The 22,387-nt window shown below is 35.3% G+C and overlaps 1 protein-coding gene across 11 annotated transcripts in view; it reads right to left on the minus strand.

Moving 5' to 3' along the window:
• Positions 1-8,856: 8,856 nt before the first annotated feature.
• LOC18443271 (Prefoldin chaperone subunit family protein) overlaps positions 8,857-22,387 on the minus strand; it is a 38,334-nt gene continuing 24,803 nt past the window's right edge. For 6 of the 11 annotated variants that reach the window (XM_011628363.3, XM_011628362.3, XM_088857834.1 and 3 more), the window contains 5 exons: positions 22,177-22,210; positions 12,691-12,809; positions 10,057-10,152; positions 9,741-9,803; positions 8,857-9,661 (listed from right to left, as the gene is read on the minus strand). In XM_011628363.3, the coding sequence (XP_011626665.1) occupies positions 9,599-9,661; positions 9,741-9,803; positions 10,057-10,152; positions 12,691-12,809; positions 22,177-22,210 (375 nt within the window). In that variant the 3' untranslated portion in view covers positions 8,857-9,598. Of the gene's footprint in view, positions 9,662-9,740; positions 9,804-10,056; positions 10,153-12,690; positions 12,810-15,890; positions 16,054-19,700; positions 19,808-22,176; positions 22,211-22,387 lie in introns of those variants that run through there. The other 5 variants (XR_016049059.1, XR_016049058.1, XR_016049062.1 and 2 more) reach the window with 2 other exon arrangements.

Below are 22,387 nucleotides of genomic sequence, written 5' to 3' on the forward strand. Positions count from 1 at the left end.
GAATTGGGACCAAGTTTGTATGTCGTTAAAGCTAGGGGGTTCGGGTATCAGAAAGCTTAAACTTGTTAATTGGGCTCTTCTTTCCAAATGGTGGTGGAAAATCTTTCAAGACACTTCTCATCTCTAGAAGGAAGTGCTAATTGCTAAATATGGTTTCAATCATGTCACCCACTCGATTAAAAAATGCAGATGAGACAAATTCACCTCACAGATTTGAAAGGATATTTATAGTTGCAGAAATATGGTTTTCAGCAACATCAGATGGCTTATTGGCAATAGAGATAGCACTCTCTTTTGGTTCAACAAATGGCTTGGTGATGCACCTCTCTCTTCTATTTATCCTGACCTCTTTGCTAGAGTTGTTCAACCTGATGCAAAACTTTCAGAGTTAATTTCTCTTTCCCCCTCTAATTGTATGGTCTGGAACATTGGATGTCGCTACAACAGGCTACCGGACTTCGTTATTTCGCAGCTTCATAATCTCGTTCAATAGCTTGAACAAGTTTACATCTCTTCTAATGCCGAAGACTTGGTCATATGGGAATCAGAAACTGACGGATTTTTTTCTGTCAAATAAGTGTATAGGCTCCTTTTTATGGATCAGGTCCGTATGGTTGATACATCTTTGGGTTCTATTTGGAAATGGCTAGTTCTAGTTAAAATCCAAGTCTTCCTATGGGTTGCATGTCAAAGGAAACGTTTAAAAGCAGAAAATCTGCAAAAGATGGGTAAAATTCTTCCAAACATTTGCTTGATGTGCAAAAATGATGAAGAATCTTGCTCTCACATTTTCCTTCAGTGTCCTTTTACCTCTAGCTTATGGCTCCGAGCCTTCTCCCTATTAGGTTTTTTCCTCATAATACCTTTGAATCTCATCAACAATATTAACCATCTTTCTAACATTGGATTACCAAAAAAAGGAGTTGTGATTTGGAAAATTTTCAGAAGTGCAATCTTATGGAAAATTTGGTTAGAACGTAACAGGAGAACCTTTGTTGGGGTGTCTCAGACTATTGAAAGGGTAAAATATCTTATTTTACAATCTCTTTGGAATTGGTTTTCCTCCACGCCTGAAGGACAAGGTGCTCTTCGGACTGATATTTATATAAATCTAAAATTTTTGGCTCAGTCATCTTCTCACTCTAGCCGTCCCCTTAGAACTTGGATTGTACCTATAGAAGCTTGCCTCAAACTTAATTTTGATGGCATCTCATTTGGAAATTCAAGGCTTGTAGGTGTTGGTGGGCTTCTTCACAATAATTTGGGGCTGGTTCTTTTTTCTTATTCGGGTCCTTGTGGGTCTACAACAGCCAATCATGCTGAACTGGCTGCTCTCCTTCAAGGCCTTCATATTATCATCGACATAGGTTTCATTTGTGATATTGTACTCAAAGGGGATTCCCTGAATATTATCAAGTGGTGTATAAAAGAGTAAAGGATCCCTTGGTCCCTATTTACTCTTTGGTTAAAAATTCAAGACCTTTGTGCCTGGCCTAATTTGATGATAAGCTTCAGCCACACCATGCGTGAAACCAATGATGTTGCAGATGGGCTAGCTAAACATGGTATTTATCTTTCTTTTTTGCAAGTTTCTAACGATTGATCCAATCTTTGTAATCTCATGCTCTTGAAGCATTGCTTTAATATAAACTCATAACATTTGTCAAAAGAAAAAAGAGGAGATACAGTCTTTTAAAAGGTCCATTTGTCCCTCCATAAAATGTGTAGAGGTAAAGTAAAAAATACAATCTCTTCGGATTTAATTTCTTAAGGGCATGTTTGTTTTTCAGATTTTGAAAAAGTTTCACATTTGTTTCACACTTTCCATGAAAAGTTCATACATTAATCTTTCAACAAAAATTCTCATTCCTTTATTAAAATGTGAAAGATTAAATTCCTAAAAGGGTAGGAACTTAATCTTTTAGAATTTTTTTGTTGATCACTATTCACTACGTATAATATAAATACATAAGATTAGTATATATAATATGATATAATATAATACCATATTACTATAACATAATATTATATCAAATAATATTATATTATATATTTCTTTTATTAATACAATTTATATTATATAGTATATATTGATTGCATATTATAAGTAATATATAATATTACAATATATTTATATTATATTAATCTATATTATATATTAATTATATTATATATAATATATAAATGTAATATATATTTATTATATTAAATATATAATATTTTATATTATCGTAGATATTATATTTAATATGATAAAAAAAATTTATATAATATATATTTATCATATTATATATGATATTTATACTATAATATTATAATATAAAATATATTTATATTATACTAAATATTATATTTAATATATATTTACTATATTATATATATTATTATATTATATAAAATATATACATATATTATATTATATGTTATATTTTATTGTATATAATAAATAATAATATAAATATTATATACATAATATATAAATATCTTATATTATACTATATATTATATATAATATATAAATATCTTCTATTATATTATATGTTACATATGATACAAATATACGCTAATAAAATATATTATTTTATTTTATTTTATATATGTCATATATTTATATTTATATGATTAATATGTATATGTTTTCAAACACAGTACCTAAAACTTATTTAAACATTTCAGGATAAAACATTCAACTTTAATCTTTCAAAAAAACAAACGCACCTTAAAAGAAATTTCTCTTAGGAGCTTTTCTGAAAAAAACCCATTTAAAATCTTTGGTTTAGTCTTTTAAGATTATTTTTTATTTTATTTTTTATTTTTTTTCTTGAACTTTAATATTTTTCCACTACCTCTCGAGAATCTTAGACCCACCACAGCTCTTACGAGCGCGTCCATAGACCATTTATTAAGGAACCATATAGTTTTCTCATTTAAAGGGAAAAATGATTGATATAACAGATATGAGAAACCGTTCCTTAAAATGACAGGATACCCAAGTCCATGTATAGAGAGAGAACGTAGCCTTTCGATACTGGGAATGTTCATATCGCTCGGGGGTGGCAACGGATCATCAGTCGAGTTGGGGTCAGGTTCGCGTGGGGTCCATATCATATAAATATGGAAATATATATATCATGAGATTATTTATCTTTTGTAAAAAGTAGTCACAATTGATATTGACTATTGGATATGAAATTAAATGGCCATATTTATTCCATTGACCAAAGTCAAACTTGAAAAAAAAAATTCAAATTTGTAACTCACCCAAACTATCAAATTTCACACTTGATAGTTTTAAATTATTGTGATCTCGTTGTATCAAAGGTAAACAATATCATTGTATACAATTCCTATAATTATATAAGATAATTGTTTAATTTTTAAACCTAGATCTGGGTAGGGTCCGGGTCGAGATGACTTGGACCCAATGCATTGGATCTAGGTACAAGTGGAACTAGACAAGTAAGCTTCGGGCTGTGACTAGGGGTGGCAACGGGTCGGGTGGACCCAGACCCAAAAATATAGAATGGGGACCCAAGCCCAACCCAAAAATTAAAATATTTATATATTTAACTATATTTAAATAGGTGCATCAACAGGTCGGGTCAGGTCCAGGTCCAGCCCAGACCCGGAGCCAAAAATTAAAAAATATCTATATATTTAACTGTATTTAAATATATTCCATATATTGGGATCCAAAAAATATTACCGGACCCAGATCGAGTCTACCCCTAAGGTCCCTATCAGCTCCAAGGCTATTGCCATCCCTATATTTAAATATATTTCATATATTGGACCCAAAAGATATTATCGGATCCAGACCCGAATAGTATTTGGGTCCAAGGTTTGGACCTAGACCCGACTTGCCGGGTCTAAGTTTTGGACCCAATTGGACTCGGATCGGGTCTACCCCTCAAGTCCCAAGTCAGGTCTGGGTTCAAACTTAGACTTGGACTCGTCCCGGAACAGGTCCAAGTCATTTGGACCGAGACCCAGATCCAGCTCAATCCAACCCCTACATATAGCTACACCTGTTGCCAATTCATTGGTCATAATTGTTCACCAGTAACAATTGTCCATGTAACTGGAGTGCTAGCAGTCGCGACCCACATCAGTTCAAATCGTCGCACTCAAAGTATCCATCCAACGGCTGTCAAGCACCGTCAAGCTCGAGCCATATCGGTTAACCCATACCTCTCTACGTGCTGTTGAATGGCGTCGGGCCGGCTCCTTGAGGTCAAGCCAGTTGGGCTTTTCGTTCGCATCATGGGAAATAGTGAACTGATATCAACGCGGTGCAATTATTTGTCCTACCAAATAACCTGTTGACTGAGTAAATCATGTGTTTGACCTTGATCGCTTGTTCTGCATTCGTGCATAAGTTAGATTGTCTTAAATCTCCTCGCTATCATGGTGCACTAGTTCGGTTACCTCGATCACTCGCTAAAACGTCTTGGTCAGGCTTGACATCAAATCGATAAGGGGTTTGGTTTAGCCAAAATTGATTAAGTTATTAGCTAAATTATTTAAACCGAATCTAAAATAAAGTAAAATAAAATAAAGTGTAAATTAAAGACAAATATATTACAAAAAAGTATCTAACTTTGTACGTATTCTAGATACGAGTGATTTATATACTAACCTGAAAATTTTAGGTAAAATATGATATGCTCCATTTTGATGCTGAAATTACAAAAAAGGTCTGTCAACTTAGTTTTCTTTATTTTTTGAGCAATTTACATACGGACCCTAAAATTTTAGGTAAAATATAAAATACTCCTATGCATAAATCACAGAAAAAAGTCAGTCAACCCGTCTATTTTATTTTTTTCAAAATTGATGCTTGGTCAAGTCGAATTTTGGTTTTCTTTCATTTTTTTTTTGTTTTTTCGTTAGTAGGGTAGTGCCTCAAGCTTTAAGGCACTGCCTTACTAAAGAAAAAAATTAAAAAAAAAAAAATCAAAATTCAAGTTGACTAGAGGCAATTTGGAAAAAACAGAAAAAAGTGAATTGATCGACCTTCTTTGTAATTTCCGCATATAAGAGAAGCATTTACTAAATTTTTACTTTGGATAACACTATGCATGGTTGACGTGAACAGATCCACCCCAAAGCAATTCAGTCTGGCCTTGACAACTAAATGCCCAACTATTATGGTGCACTTGTCCACCCATAGTTACCCGAAGTAGCCCAACAAGGTGGTACTCCAACTCTAAAATCTAGCTCTAGACAATTTATAATCAAGATCTCACTCGGAACGCAATTATTTTATTTCGGGTTCTCACTCTCATTTTATAGGGTCCTCGTTCCGATGAATAAAAGGATCACAACCCCCACATACCACGATGCATGCTCACATTCTATAGGGTTCTCGCTCTCATTTTATAGGGAACATGATCCGTCCTTGATTGGAGTTTGATCATTTCAAAATAGGAATGCAATTCAACTTCAAATTGGATCTCGTTCCTATTCTGGATGGAAGCGCGATCCTATAACATATAGGAACACAATCCCATTGTATATAGACCGTGTCCCCATTAAGTAAGGATCTAGTTCTCGTTGTGTTGGGAACGCACTCCACCTTTATATGGGATCTAATTCCGCTATTTTTACCCTCACCAAAGCTCATTCCCTGAGAGCCAGAGCTTTGGGCAGCAACCGATGTGACGCTTCCGCTCCTGACCTCGAGGCGTTCTCGCTCCAGCTCCCAATAACTATGGTTTGGGTTGGGCATGGTGGCCCGGCCCGGCCCTAAAAAAATAAGGCCTATGCCACAAATTGTGGCCTAAGGGTTGGGCTAAGGCTAGTACCAGCCCGGCCCTCTTTTTTTCTTTTTTTTTTTCTTACTTTCTCTTTTGCTGGAAACCGATTCTGTCCCAGCCTATTCTTAGTCCGGAGCGATTTCCAATCCCAATCGCCATGTTTTAAAACACTGGATAGGACTGTGGCGATCTCACAACTATAGTCACTAACTAATACTATGATCACACGGATAACAGTATATTTTTTCCCTTGGAAACAATTTTCTCAATTTTTTTTTAATGTCACGTTTTTCAAAATTTAAATTTTATCTATATTTCATTTTTCGTTTTTTCAAAATTTAAATTTTATCTATATTTCGTTTTTCGTTTTCTTTTTTTCTTTTTTTTTGGTCTTTTTAATGGTTTTATGTTTGTTACTTTATTCCCACCTATTACTTACATATATTTCCAGTCAAGGACCTAGGATGGCTTCTCGCCATGCAGAAACACATTTTGCCTTCTCATCAATCACATGCTCCCATATGCCAATGGTTTTAGACAAAATAATAATAATAATAATAATAAACGCAATTAATAATAAAATATGTTAATTAAGAATGCCATACCATCCTGATGATTCATTTTTATCATACTTTACAGCAAAGTCATATGTGATGAATGCGGTGAGATATTTCTCCTTATTTAATCATCATCATTGTCAAAACAGAGCATTTTTCACTAATTGGATTCGGAATTTCTCTGTATTTAATCATGGGCTACAAATTAAGTCCAGTAATACCTTCAACTTTATATTTATTTATGGACCCGGTTTCTATGCGGCCAAGCTCGCATATGTAAAAATGCAGATCTCTTAATAAATCTATTTTTTAGATGGATTTTAAGACTTTAATTTTTAAAGATATGTAATCTCTAACATGGAGATCATGAATATGAAATAAATAAATAAATAAATTTTAAATACAAAAATAATAATTCTAGTAAAAAAAACATTTGGACCGTTAGTTTTTATTGTTTTTAGATGGAACACGTACTTGCATCCATCTTTAAGATGGATGCTTTACACTTTCTAGACCGCATATGTAGAAATGCGGTCCAGCCCACATGAAACAAATTTCCTTTATTTATATGCATGTATTATAAGATATAAACATAAGATCTTGCACTTTAAATTTTCAAAAGCTAGTGCATAGAATTTTAATTAATTTTTGTCAAATAAATCCTCAAACTTCTTAACAAAATCTAGGTTTTTTTTGTTTGTGAGCTCTTTCTTCGGCATTGTAATGATCATGAAGGAGAAATTCTTAAAACTCATAACTATTTTCAAATGATGAACATATTTAGCTGGAAAAAATTGCATTTGTTGCCCTCTACTCTCTCAATATAATTTTTTTCAAATTACTTTTAACAATTGATTTTTTTCTTCACCCTATAAGTTAATAATTCGTAGTTTCCACTTTTCCCCTTAGCCAAGATGGTTCATTGTTAACCGCACTGTCATTGTTAGCTTCCCCTCTTGATAACCGCATCAATCACCATTAAAGGAGGATAATCAATTTATGAAAATTGTGGCGACGACTGACAAGCTGATGACAATTAACAAAGACTTCCCCTTGGAAGCGTTAAGACAAACATGCAGTGGGATGATTAATGAAGAATTTCCACAATCATATAGTTCCAGGTGGGTGGAGAAAATAAGATGTAGTTATCCTATTAGACCAGATCGAATCGAGCTCAAGCTGACTTGTCTGAGCTTAAACATGACTATCCTGCATGACTTGGTTTGTCGAAAGCTTGCTCAAGTTTGGCTCATTACAAAGTTTGGTTCAGTACAACCTGAGGTAAGGCAGTGAACAAAGCTGGCTTGGCTTGTTGACACCCCAGATGCAAATCTAGTCACAGACTCCAACGAAACAAGGTCTCTCTCTATGTGCGTGTGTCCCCTTGCAAAGCATGGGCTATAGTTCTGGTCACTCTAATCATGACATTCATTGGTTGAAAAAGGAATTTGATGAGACCCAGTGAGAAGAGTAGAGTTTGGCATTTGGGTTGAGCAATTGTGTTTCAACCAATATTTTAGCCACATTAAATTTTATTGAAGGCTCTTAGTCTGCTTGCTAGTTAGTTCATCCATTAAGCTCTAGAATTTGAAGTCCTACACAAATATTATGTACCAAACCTCCAACAAAATGCTTTGAATCGTGCCATTGATTCGTACATCAAACTAAAATAATTGCAGTCGATGCGATTCTATTGTAAAATGTTTGTTTGTATGCTTCGTTAGGTCAATAGGGATGATGAGCCCCTATGGTAAAATGTGGATGATAATATGATTGTGATAACAATATGATCCCTACCACACCACTCAATTTTCTCTAGTTTTCTAATATGGATTATCTACTGACCATTTGTCTTTGTTACAAAGAGGTATCAAGTACTTCTAGTCATCAAATTGTATGGCTTGTGGTACATCACAAAGTTCGAATTTTTTTTTTTAATTTTAACTCTAGTTAATACTCTTACGACCACTCAATATGAAATCTAATGGATAAACATGATTGTGATCATATTGTACCAAAAATAACTTCTCTTTATATAACTTTCCTTTCCAATATAGCTTAAGGATCTTTTAGCAGCCAACACAGCTCCCTAATTAGCCACTGCATTTTTTGACACCCAAAATTATTTTCAGATTGATTTTGACCATCAGGGCTTATAAATGCAAGCCTCAACCAAATTTCAGCCTCATTTTCATCCGAGAATGCAAAAACACAGTATTTTCAGACAATTGAGATGGCATGGTTCCTCGTGGGGATCTACACTCCACTGAAAGATCAAGTTCTATCCACACCATTTGTAGTCTCCATCAACAAGTAGTCGAATATTCTCCACGTCAAAGAAGAGGCACATAACCCATACTTGCACTTGGATCATGCCAATTCGAGCACTTCTACAGCATAAATAGTACCACGGCCCATCCCGTACTTGCACGCCAATCCTGCCAATTCAAGCACTTCTACATAACCTTGGAACTCATTATACTCTCTTAAGACACCGTACTAGTTGCTATAATGCCATATAAAGTATTCATGAACCCAACTTTCAGGAGCAGATGAAGCATAGTTGTCACTTTACAGGAAGCATATGATCCCATACCGGGCCCATACTAGTTTTACAGAGATAAGCATTAATATTGCTACATAGTTGACAGATATAACCTAATGGTGCTTCTTTAATTGCAGTTTGGTTCATTCCCTACGTAATAAAGGTCTAAATTGTGGTATTTGTCATGATTGACCTGGCTACTTGCATATGGGATTGATAAGCACCTATTTCACCAAGGAATTTGTTTCAGTCCTTTAAAATCTACACAAATTTCACGAGGTACAAAGGCTGTAAGCATGAATAATTCATTCTTAATATTAGTCTCTGGGGATAAGTCAAGGGTTATTACTCCAGAGCACTGCTTTCTTATGCACTGTCATTCTGCATTGATTATCATGCTGCATTAATAATGCTTCAAAGTCCTCAAGAATGATTATCATTAGCTGAGGGCAGTAGTTTCTTTTCCAGCATTTCTCCTCCCATTTCCCAAGCCATCTCTTCTTCTGGTTGTGAACCACTGAAGGCATTGTTTCTGCTCAGGACTCCCACCATGAACTATCTCCACAAATTTCAAAAACTACAAGTAGATGCATGTGCTTAACATGAAATATAAGAACTAACAATAAATTAGCCGGTAAAAAAAATTCAGAATAATAAGGAAGTTTGCAGGGATCATTCACATTCACATAATTTGGATATAATATGAACATCATTGGCATCTCTAGGTAACAAGGAAATCAGCGGTTTCCCCTCTGCATCTTGAATCTAGAAACTGGTTTTGGAGAATCAGTACTAGGAGCCTGCAGATGGCAGAGTCTGCCATTAGAAGCTGGTCACTGAAAAAATTAACTGCATCAATCATAAACAAAGCATGGCAACCTGAGAAAATGTCTGGCCCTCATTGCTAGAAAAATCGCGCTCCACAATCAAGCCTGTGAAAGCCTGAGAATGATAGACATGGAATGAGAGGGTTATGCAAATATGTCCACAAATGTGTGTTGAATGTGTGTTGGCATGTGTGTGTGTGTGAGGAAAGGAGAGAGAGAGTGGGAGGTGAGGAGACAGGAGATTGGTATTAATAATGGCTCTCACCTAGTAACCTAGGATGCTTATGCATTCTTCGAGAGAGAAACTAATATTGCAAATAGGACAACCATACAAATTGAATAGGGGTAGCATGGATCAAAGAATATACCTTACGATTAGCAGCTCTGTCTCCTGAACTATGACTGCCTAAATTATCAGCAGCTCTGTCTCCTGAACTATGACTGCTAAAATTATCTTTGAAAACCTGCAAGAAAGGATCATCTACATATGAGTGTCCTCCATATGGTAGAAAAGAAAGACAAGAAATGCTCACCACAATTTAATTTTCAAATCAATATCCGGCAACAATTTATTATCCTAATGCAAGGGGAGCACTACTGAGAGGAATTGCAGCTTGAGGCTTTTCTAAGTAACAGATTCCACAACAATTTGTTGCTTAATTATGGGTGGATCATAACTATGCGATTGCCAGTTGTAAGTCCAGATGAGAAAGAAAGTGGGTTGTGTTAGGTTGGTAGCCAGCAGAAGACTTGCCACATCCCTATCATGAATCTTGATCCAACATTATATACTCAAGCTAAGGTGTTCCCTGTCTGACTGAGGGTATGACCCTTGATAGAGAGGATTAGCATAACAGGATTCATGTAGCCAACCTCAAATAGTTGAGATAAGGATTGAATGATGATGATGAATTATGGGTGGATTATATTTTCACAATGTCAAATGCGTAAAATAGGTCATATCTAGGACTTCTGAAATTTGTGCCCAAGTTTATAGATCCCATAGTTTGTACTAGGGTGTTGATTTGTAAGAAGAAATGTAAATGACTTAAATCATATAATTATATGCAAATTTTTAGCTTCTTTGGAAATACTAGCGTTGTGCGCATCGAAAAAACTGAGATCAAGTCCAGATAAGTTTATGCCGGTTGCATAGACTGGAGAAAGGGGCAGCCATCAGGTAGACACTCAACAAAGATTAACTAGAGAAAGAACAACTAAATCTTCAACAAGACGAAGCATGTAGTTATTATCCCAGCATCTTAACGATAAAGTATCAAAGGCTTTCATGAAAGCAATGAAGCAAGAAGCAAATACATTGCATTCAACACTAGAAAGACTGCCGAGTGCATGCGAATGAAATACACAATACATCTTTTAACTGCAACAAATCATATTAAGGGCATCATATACACAAGGAGAAAATTCCTACCAGCCCCTAATGAGTTAGGAGAATAATGGTTATTTGAATAACCAATAAGATGTACAAGCTCCAGTAGACTCAGAATCAGATAATTATCTATCTCAGAAATGGAAACACATTACCCTTAGAAGGAATTTCAAACATCAGTTGCACGTCAAGATTTTTTGAGAAACAACATAGTTGAAACAGTTTGATCACTTTTCATGCAAGTTAAGTACCACAGACCTTTCTGTTGAGAAAATCTTTTTGGAATGTTTTGGACTCAGAACTATGAAGAATTTGCACATCAATACTACCTGCCCTGAAAATTTTGTAACTTGGCATCAGAACTAGATAAGTAAGTCATTTTAAGGATCAAATTCCTAAAAACAGAGTACCTTTAAAGTTTCAGGACCAGGGTTTCAAAATTTAAGTTTAGAAGTACTCTGATAGTTATTCCTGCTTACCCAAAAAATAAAGCAATCACTGACTGAACATATTTCTGTGAGTAAAACAACTCCTGCTTACCCAAAAAATAAAGCAATCACTGACTGAACATATTTCTGAGTGTAAAATAACTCCTGCTTACCCAAAAAATAAAGCAATCACTGACTGAGCATATTTCTGCGTGTAAAATAACTCATTAGACTAACTACAGTAATGTGCAGTCTGTAGTACTGGGCTAACCAGACCATACTTGTGGGATAACTGGACTCCAGAGTGCAGGCAAAGGTTTTCCAGGTTCACCAATGACAATTGAAAAGAAGGAAGGCAAACCAAACAGCTGGGGCAATGAAACTTTGGTTGTGGATTCCCTAGATTCTAGGGCGCAGAATAGCTTTCCTGGATACACACAGGTAAACATCCATCACCACCATGAACTGTCAACAAACACTTTACATGTTGTTCACCCATATTGCCCGTAAGAAATGAATGAATGGAGATTCTTTACATCAAAACCATATGTGGATCTTTGGTTACACTTCCCCCTGGTTATAGTTATTGACAATTCAAAGATGGGTGCATTAACATGAGTTTACAGTTACACAGCAAGCATAAGGCTTCTCATGTGGCAACAGGTTTCTCTCTTCATGAGGAAACCTTTACCTGTGTTGTGGTGGACCACAACTTCGAAATTTTTTTCTTTCATCTCAACGCGTAATTGGTCAGCACCAACTGCCAACTACTCATGTGGAATGAAGAACCAAAATAGTACATTTTGCGTATCACTCTCAGACCTCCATGATTCCACCTATGACATTTTGCATAATTTTTTTTCAAAGTGCATGAGCTCTACAACACCCTACAGGATCAGTTCTCATATGTGCTTTTTACTATTACCGCCTCGGGCATCTAAACTAAGGAGGGGGGCTTTCTAGCCAGAGGTTGTTCATGGGCATGGGTTTCGGCCACAGTGAGAAGCTTTCTCAACATCTTCATTTTGTTGTTTTTTTTAGTTTTGTTCTTTACTACACATTTTCATTAGATTAAATTTCATTGATAGCAATAAAAGCAGTATACCAAACTCCACTTTCTAACTTTCATAAGTATAAGCGGTTCAGTTCAAAAAACAACAAAAGTTGTAGCAAATAAATAATACCTCCCCCTTTGTTGTAGTCCTCATAGAAATTTTCTCCTCAAGTCTTGGAAAGTATTCTTCCATCTTCACATTGCTAGGCATTCCCAAACTCTTGATTACATTCCCTTCAATGGACTCATCTGAAACCCGTAAGAACCCAAAGGGATCAGCAAAACCATTCAGGTGCCCAAGCACCCTTAACATAACATGTTACCCACACCCAGTAAAATGGTAACATAAGATTTCAAACTTTTGAAAAGCAGCTTGCTCACTATGCACAAGTAGAATAGAGTTGACTCACTTAACTAGATTAATCTCAACCATAAAAACCAACAAGAAGGAACATATTACCAGAATTACCAGAAAATATAACAATTTATTATGAGAAAATTATTTAACGGAAGACCAAGTATAAGAATATTATATCAGATTTAACAAATAAGAAAGCAATTTATTATGAGAAAATTATTTAACGGAAGACCAAGTATAAGAATATTATATCAGATTTAACAAATAAGAAAGCAATTTATTATGAAAAAATTATTTAATTGTGTATCATATGAGAATATTATAACAAACTATCCCCTTAAATTTAAAACCCTAAACTCCTTATAAAAACATGGAACATTTGGAAAGTCATTGTAGGAATAAATTTGACACACATCCTCAACCAAATATGAGAATATTATAATAGATGAACAAATGAGAAAACAATTTATGATGAGAAAATCATTTAATTGATCACCAAATATGAGAATATTATGATAGATTGGCTCCCTACATTTAAATCCTAAACTGCTTAAACAAATAAACCATTTTAAAAGTCAAAGCATTTTTTAGGAATACATTTGACAAGCACCAGCCTCAGCTCGCACTAAATAATATAGAATAGATGAACAAGTATGGAAATGAGGCACACAATTGACATGTATGAAATTAAAAGGAGCCTCTTTAGACAACATAAATGAACCTAATGTAAGCTGCATAATATTGTAGAATTTCACAAAACAATAAGAAAGAAGGATCATAACTACAGTAATGCAATAAAGGATAGTGAAGTAGTGATGAACAATAATGTTTAAAAAACGGACCCATCTCAATGTTATTTTCCAGGCTAAGAAGTACAAAAGGTTCATCAATAATATAAAAAGGGACTATTTAATGTGAATATGGTAAGAACAGTTTATCATTAATAAAAAATTTCCAGCAGACCCCTTTGGGAAGTTTGAATAATTTGGTTCACAAACTACAGTAATTTGCATATCAAACTCTGGACAGAAATTCCACGTCAACACATTCATAGAGGAAGGAAAATGAAATTCCAGCCATTTCCTTTTCCAGTACCAGTTAGGCAGACAATATGCCAATTTACTTATCAGAGAACCTACGTAAAACGCCCAACGCATTACAAGCTAAAAGCTAAACACACTCCTCGGAGACAACCATGAAGCAATGATGATGATAGTTGATGTTAATTGTAACATTGACATTTGAAGGTGTAATATTGATAAAACCCAATCTTGCAACAACAAAAAATAGGGCATCATCATTGATGATCAAAAAGGAACAAAAGATATAGTGAACAAATAGTAAGATTATGGGTGACATCAACTTCTCAAAAAAACAAAGAAAAAGAAAACAGAAAAGATAATGTTGCAATAAACCAGTCCACCAATCAACTACTGCAGAGTGGCAAACAAAGCTCACAAGCTTGCTAAGAGGTGAAATAAGGTGAACGACAGAAGTTGAGAATCAAAAAGTTGAGAATCCACAAAAGTACGGAGAATAACAAAGCTGTCAAAAAATAAATTTCCCAATTTGAAGTTCGTTTTGAAGAATATGCAGGTAATACTTTGGACATGTGAATGAATTACAAGGTCTCATCCTCATTCAAGTTGCAGGATTCTCAGAATAGTGCCATTTCAAGGATTTCTATTAAAAAACAGTAAAAGCATAACGTAATGGATTGTGAAGTGGATGGAACTGTGGAACTATTAACTTTAAGAAGAGGATGACACAGAAACTTTGCAACAGCACTGAACCATTACCAGGATAAGGTCAATGGAATAGTAAAAGGACACTAACAAATTTAAAGGATTGAGGGAATATTCGTTGAATTCTATGCGGTTGCTTCCAGAATGGAAACTGATCTTGGTAAAGGATGAATAACATTTATCATATTTATTGTCATGGAGTAATATCATTTCATTCAGTATAATGTTTAGGAGTTTAACGCCCTCACACATCTTAAAGATAATTTGACCCCTTACTCTAAAACTCAGCAAGTTGACTACAAACTTGCCGCATTTGAATTGCATAGGGCACTTGGTGAGTCTCAAAAGACACATCCGAGTCATTTAAGTTATTTTATTTCCTTTCTATTCTTCAAAAAAGACTTCACAAAATACTTGGTTGAATCTTACCAAGCTGACTTGGCTCGGGACCAAGCTGAATTCATGTTTAGAAACCTAGATAAACCAATCAGCTAAGTTTGCTGGCCTCGCCTAAAACTTATGCGTCGTGTGAGCGCCAAAAAGCCCTAACAAACTTTTCAGATGAATCTATGTACAACAAGCTCTACCAAGTAATGCAACAAATTTTTCAATCATAGGACATAGTGGATGGCGGCTCCACATCAAAGAAAGACGGCTGTATAGGACACTTACAAGAATAAAATGCTAATTATTGATCATCAACAGTATTAAGTAAAAGATTCGGCTTGTTATGTTCAGTTCCGTGCTAATTATCAATCATCTAAAGCATTACGTAAAAGATTGGCCGGGTATGTTCAGTTCCTTACCATTGGTTCATGCCTGAACCATTCTCTCGCATTGCATGTTTGCTGGGGTATGGACAGAAACCAAAAGAAAAAGGAATGTGTCACTGGTGATTGAAATTCATGGCCACTTGTAGACTTCGGGTTTTGGAAAACAAAAGCAACACTGGATTTTTCAAGGTAAAGCTAATGATGGAGACGCATTCACTGAATAAGCCATCCAATGGCTACATTCAGACCAAAGTGAAATGTGTGAGATCTTAAAGCATCTAGGATTTTCACCAAAGAAACAAAGAGCCACGAACAACGCAGGATGGAAACCACTGTCATCAAGTAGAATCTCGATGATGCATACAATGGAAATTTGAGTCGAGTAAGGTGACAGGCTCATCTATGCCCATCTTTAGGACCAGAAGATGCATCATGGGCTGAAGACAGAACTTACCACTTTATGGCAGGTCCATTATCAGGTCCAGCTTGCTAATTTGTGAATTGCCTCGATAACGATAGTTCCATTATTAGAATAAAGCTCTCGCAATTCTGAAAGGCGCAACTGTACATGAGAAGGTTCACTTTGCCAATGACACCATCACACCTACCCAGATTTCCTACAGATGTATCAACAACATCCAATGTAATCTTACTCAAAAAAGAAAATGAAAAATAAAAAGTAGAATCCAACTAATGATGTCCCAGGGGGGAAGGTTTAATTCCAGCCATCAATTGCTCCACGGATAGGCAAGATTCTGGAATTACAAAACATGTTCGTACACTTCCCTAAAATAGAAAAAATCAGAGGAACTTATTCGAAACTTGTGGATAGTAGACCTACCGACACCGCTACTAATTCCATCATTAAGAATCTGTTTGCATCTATGTTAAACAATAGCAGCAAAACAAATAAATATTGGAGATGAATCAGTGGTACATTAAAACTTTCAAATTACCAAAAGAATTATCAAGAACATTCTGAAGAATATTGTGATAAATAACAAAACTACACAGAATATTGGCGAGAGGAGATTTCCATGTTTCCAGTACAACTAGCTAAATGTTACTTGTACAGTGGCAAATCTCACATCCTTGCATGGATCGTCCTCAAAACCACTTTAAAATGCGTAAGAACAGGAACAATCTCTTAACATCAAATACTTGGATCAATATTAAATGTTTCAACTTGAAGGTTGGACAAAGGTGATCTAGCATGGTGAATACAATTTTTATTTCTATTTTTATTTTTTGTGAAGGGGTTTAGCCAGGGCTTTCCATATTTAGAGGATCCGAGATTGACCATTGATCATGTGCGCCATTGGAAGAAGATACCCGGTGTGGGGTGTACTAAGTCCAGTTGAGGTAACTTTCGGCATCTTGCTTTATGGTTTGCAGTATTTTATTTCTTATTCCTATAAAGCATTGTGTTGGTTTTATTCAATAAAGAAAATTATAAATAGAGGCAGCAAGTGACAGCGATTTATTTATTTATTCTTTTCTTGAGTTGAATTTATTGTAATTGGACCATTGCAAGTGTTCTAGTCGGTGAGGGGAAAAAAATTAAAAATTGTATACACCGTGCTAGATCACCTTTGTCCAACTTTCAATGGTATCAGAGCTATATCTACTTCTTGTCCTATTTCATTTATTTTACTATTTTTGGTGAGTTAACCAATGACTTTTGTGGTCAAGTAATACACCTCTAGAAGAATTATTGGCACGTTCAAACACCAAAAAAGCACTCTGCAGAATCAGGATTTCTGTGTTGTTTTGAAGCACTAATATGAAGAATATAATGAGGTATTTCTCTAATGCATACTTTAGTGATATTTTATATTTTTTAGAGTATGATCTTCCTGCAAAATTTCAGTGGGAGATCCTGAGGGAATTGAGAGTCATGGACTCATCATTGAAAGGTGTCAATTCTGACCCTACAAAATTCGAGAACTGTCCATTGAGTTCCATGAATTTTTCTACCAATCAAATGATTATATTTTTGGGTAAAATTTGACTGCAACTCATCAAATTGAGTCTACTTTCAAACAAAAATAATTTCATGGAGAAAACCCTTGTGGTTTGAAAGATATGCTCATTTTATTGAAGGGTGCACAAGTTTTATTTTCTGCAACGAAAATTGTTTCAGTGACAATTTTCCTCTCCATGAGGGTAGAGAGGAAAGACAATTTTCTTAGATAGCGTTCATCCTAGAAGGGCTTACAATCTCTCTTCTCCACATTCTCATCCCCCCAATTACAAACTCTCTCTCAAGCATTTTTCACTTATTCTCTCTTATTACATTAATCCTGGCTTTCACAATCAATCCTTTCACAAAGGATTTATGGAGGCAGCGCCTCATTCTCTTTGTTGCTCGGATCTCATCCCTAACATGGTCTTAGTCCATCTTACATGTCACATCGCGAATCATAGACATGTCGTAGAAGATCATCGTGTACCCTTATCGTATGAGGTCGCATCTTCAAGGGCTCAAAGGAGTTCTTCAATCAAGTAGCTCCCTTCTGTAGCCATACAACTAGCACCACACCTTCGGGTTCTATGGGTGAAACACATTATAATATGTTGTTATAGCTTGCTCGTCAAACATAAGCAGGTGCTCCCACTGGAATGTTGAGTTTATCTGGATCTGAAAAACCACGTAGTGTGGTTCCTGGGATTACTTGATCATTGCTTTTGTTTGCTGACGAAGTTTTGTGATCTTGGAAGAGCACACAACTGATGAAGAATCACTTGGTCATCATATTCTACATGTCGATGAAGCATCAACTTCTTAGGCCTTTGGATTCTCTCGTACTTATATGAAAAAATACTCTTCTTCATGTTAGCACACCAAAATTCACTATCTTGATTTTTTTACAAATCGTGGGGTATATATGCTGCCACTGAGGCTCTCTACACATGGCTTCATTGTGAATAGAAACCAAGATGTTTTCATAGGTATTGAGTTTCTTCTACTTTCTGCAATTCCCAGATTGAACACGCTTCACATAGAGTGTCATATCTCCCCAACTTTGTATTACCTCTCACAGAAGTTTTACTATACTCATGGCACACTAGAAAACTTTTGAATGAGCCCTAAAAGGCTTCCATTGTGAGGAGTACAAAGATGTGCCTTAACATGCCACATCCTTTAATTTACTGCAGAATAAAAGATGAGCATCCCATGATAAAAATATAATATCTCTCAACTCACAAAGAGTTTATCTCTGAAACCTTTTGAGTAATGAAATTAACTCAAAAATATAGAATAGTGCTCAGTGTCATCCTCACACCATTTAGTGAGTCTACGATTTAATGACATTCACGTCACAATACAATTTTCACAGCAGAAAATCAAGTTGCACACCTCTCACTAAAATAATTGTTTCTCTCAATTCACAAAGGATTTCTTCCTCAAACGTTTTCTGTTCAAAACTAGACTAAAAACTAAACCTTGAAATCATAGTGTGAATCCCAAATAATATTTTCTTCATAGAAATAAATAATTGACATTCATATCACAAAACAGGTCACTACAGAATTCCAAGATGAACACTATCGAAGAAAATTACCTTTCCTCTCTACCCTCATGGAGTTTCCCTTTCAAACGTATTTTGTTTAAAAGTAGACACTGAATGGCAACACATATGTTTCTACAAGCCTCATATCACTTTGTTAGGTAGGCTTAAAAAATGCTGATATTCACTTCTCAATGAACACACCAAACTGCAAAAAGTCAGAATGACCTCCCTCCAATCAAAAATTTTTATTTCTTATTTCCCATGGGCATTTCTCTCTAAAATAATTTTTATTAAAAATAAAATTGCAGTTTAGAAACTTAATGTGAGCTTTAAAAAATTATGTTAAGAATGGAAATCAAATCATGACCTCCATGGCACTTAAACAGTTTTCGTAACAGAAAATAGCACTTGCACATCCTTCAATAAAATGACCATATCTTTCAAACCACAAGGGTTTTCTCCATGAAATTATTTATGTTTGAAAATAGGCTAAATTTGGTGAGTTACACTCAAATTTTACCCAAAAACAAAATCATTTGATTGGTGGAAAAATTCATGGAACTCAAAGAACACTTACAATGGTCCAATTACAATAAATTCAACTCAAAAGAAAAGAATAAATAAGTAAATCAGTTCTCACTTGCTGCCTCTATTTACAACTTTCTTTTATTGATTAAAACCAACACGATGCCTTATAGGAATAAGAAATAAAATATTGCAAACCATAAAACAATATGCCGAAAAATTACCTCAACTGGACTTAGTACACCCCACATCGGGTCTCCTCCTTCAATGGGGCACAGGATCAACGACCAATCTCAAATCTTTCAAATATGGGAAAGCCCTGGCTAAACCACTTCACAAAAATATGAGAGCAATAACTACTTGATCGAGCCATGGCATCAATGCCTTAGTCAATTTTATGAGTGAGGTGTGCCCACCTCTATAGTCTCTTATGGGGCCGTCCCCCCTATTTCTCTTTAGAGCGATAAGACCTTCAAGAGGGAGAGAGAAGAATTTCCCAGAGGGTGGCGTGCCACCCTAGAGAATTTACACAAAGATAGAGAGAGAGAGAGAGAGATTTTTGGTGTAGAGAATGAGAGGTGAGGAGGTCTCTATTTACAAACTTTTAAGGGGAATAAAGTTCATAGGGATAGCCATTCTTGTAAGTCATTCAATCATCAAATCCGCCATCATGATTCAAAGAATGATGCAGAACCTTATCCTTCAGTGTCCTAAATCTACATCCCATCAAATAATATATAAGTAAAATATCAGATGGTATCTGTTTATGTAAATATCTCTTTTACATAATTCTAATCTTTTAGGAGTTGAACTCCTTAAAACATATCTCTTTTAGAAATCCTAATCTCCTTAGGACTTACAGAGCATATCTTTTGAATATCCAAATTTTCTTACTTATCAAATAAAGTTCCATATCACATATCCTATTTAATAATCTTTAATCAATATGATATACAAATCAAGTAAGAGATGCAACCACCAAAAGTGGTGTGACCTACATGGGGGTCCAAAGTGGGCCCCCATGCACATCTCTTATAAATTTATGGTGGGCCTCCATATCACATATGATATTTATAAAATATGGAATTGATTTTTAAAAATTGGGAAGTAAACTTTATTTTATCTCTGAATATCTAAATACTGAAAAATAGAATATTTTTAATTTATAAATTCATTTTGCAAAAATAAAATATCCAGAGATTTATAAAAAAGGTGCTGTTTGTACAAAGCCTAGGCTCTAAACAATCCAATTAGAGCCTACCTTCAATAGTGTCGAGAAATGTGGTTTCAATACTGGAAATCTTTTTGATAGCCTTGAAATATATTTTCATCTTTGTTTATAAAGTTTGAAGCTTCAAAAATAGTGTAGATCGACAGATCTATGAAAACTTGAAAATATTGAAAATTGACGGTCTAAAAATGCGTTACAAAATACACTATTCCCAAAATTTGAAATCCATTTTTTTCTCATGTCCATGCATCTTGATGTCGAGATGATCAATTTGAGGATATTTGGGCATCAAAACAACCTCTTCTAGTGAAATTTTTTAAGTAGGCTCTTATTTAATTGTTTAGAGCCTCGACTCTATATAAACTTTTCCCTTATAAAAATCAAATAATCATTCTAAAAATCAATTAACATCAAAATAAACAAAACCAAACAATTTTGATTGGAATAGGATCCTTTTAGGTTTAAGAATTAATATTTCTGAAGCACTTCATCTTCTACTATGAGCTATAATCCACACTTGCTTTCTAAAACCGACCTAGCAATTCTTATGACCCACAGACCACTACAAGGGTTCATGATTGGGCTACCAAAGTCAGCCAATAGGCAAGGAGATATAATCCCAGTCTATGGATTACAGGTTTCTCCCCTAGAGACGAACCCATGGTCACCAAGACCAGATGCAACCACAGCTCTATGGTGCATAAGGGTAATATCTCGAACATGTACACGTTGCACCCTCAATGGTGTCTTGCTTTCCCGATACGGCTATCATATGCACATGTCATGTGATAGTTCAGTGATGAAGCTTTGTCCCTCGTCTCTATCGGCCAACCATCAGACACAATAGTCACATAGGCCCTTGGCTCACTCCCCTGGGCAAGTCCAACCTCATCAAGGGATAACCCATAAACCCTAATCGGTTGTGCTTTATGCCCAGGTATTTCGGGGTTTTTCCAACTCGACCGGCCTAGCTCGTCAAGCCAAGTCTGAGTACCGAAAAATAGCATTTGCCTATCTCGATCCCCCTGGACCATAATCTCTCGGTCCCTTGGAACACAATCTCTTGGTCCCTCGGGACCATAATCTCTTGGTCCATCAAGACCATACTCCCATTGGAGTTCTTTGATCCACTATATTAGATAATGATTACATGCTCTCATAAGGTGTTTAATGGCCTCAAAACCCTACACAACTCACTAAAAGCATGCAACCCAAAACTAAATACAGAATCTCGAGCAGCAGTTGGCTCGAATTGCACGTGCAAAAGAAAAGTAATAATTAATTGGTAATTTTGTATAAGTAGCATTTAAGTAACATATAATATAATTTTATGTACAGTCATGAGCACACTGAATGATTACGGGGACAATGGATAGATTACAAGAATTCATGGATAAAAATGGCCAGGCTACTTTCTAATCTTTATATACCAATCAAGTACAAAGAAATGAATTTTTCCACATGTATACCTTGTTTGTGTGGCTGATTCTTGATATCTTCACCCTGTATTTGAAGCATAAAGAGAAAAACGTAAGTATTTGTCTAGTATGAGAAGTCTTAACATGAGGAGCATCGTCAAACAGCAACCAAAAACAGATAATAAACATTTAACGAAATTATAAAGCAAGAAAAGAATCCATAGAAGAGGCACAACAAATAACTCAGTAAGAATGACGGCAG

Source organism: Amborella trichopoda, chromosome 2, assembly GCF_054954075.1.
Source record: "Amborella trichopoda isolate Santa Cruz 75 chromosome 2, AtrichopodaSantaCruz75HAP2 v2.0, whole genome shotgun sequence".
Lineage (NCBI taxonomy): Eukaryota > Viridiplantae > Streptophyta > Magnoliopsida > Amborellales > Amborellaceae > Amborella > Amborella trichopoda.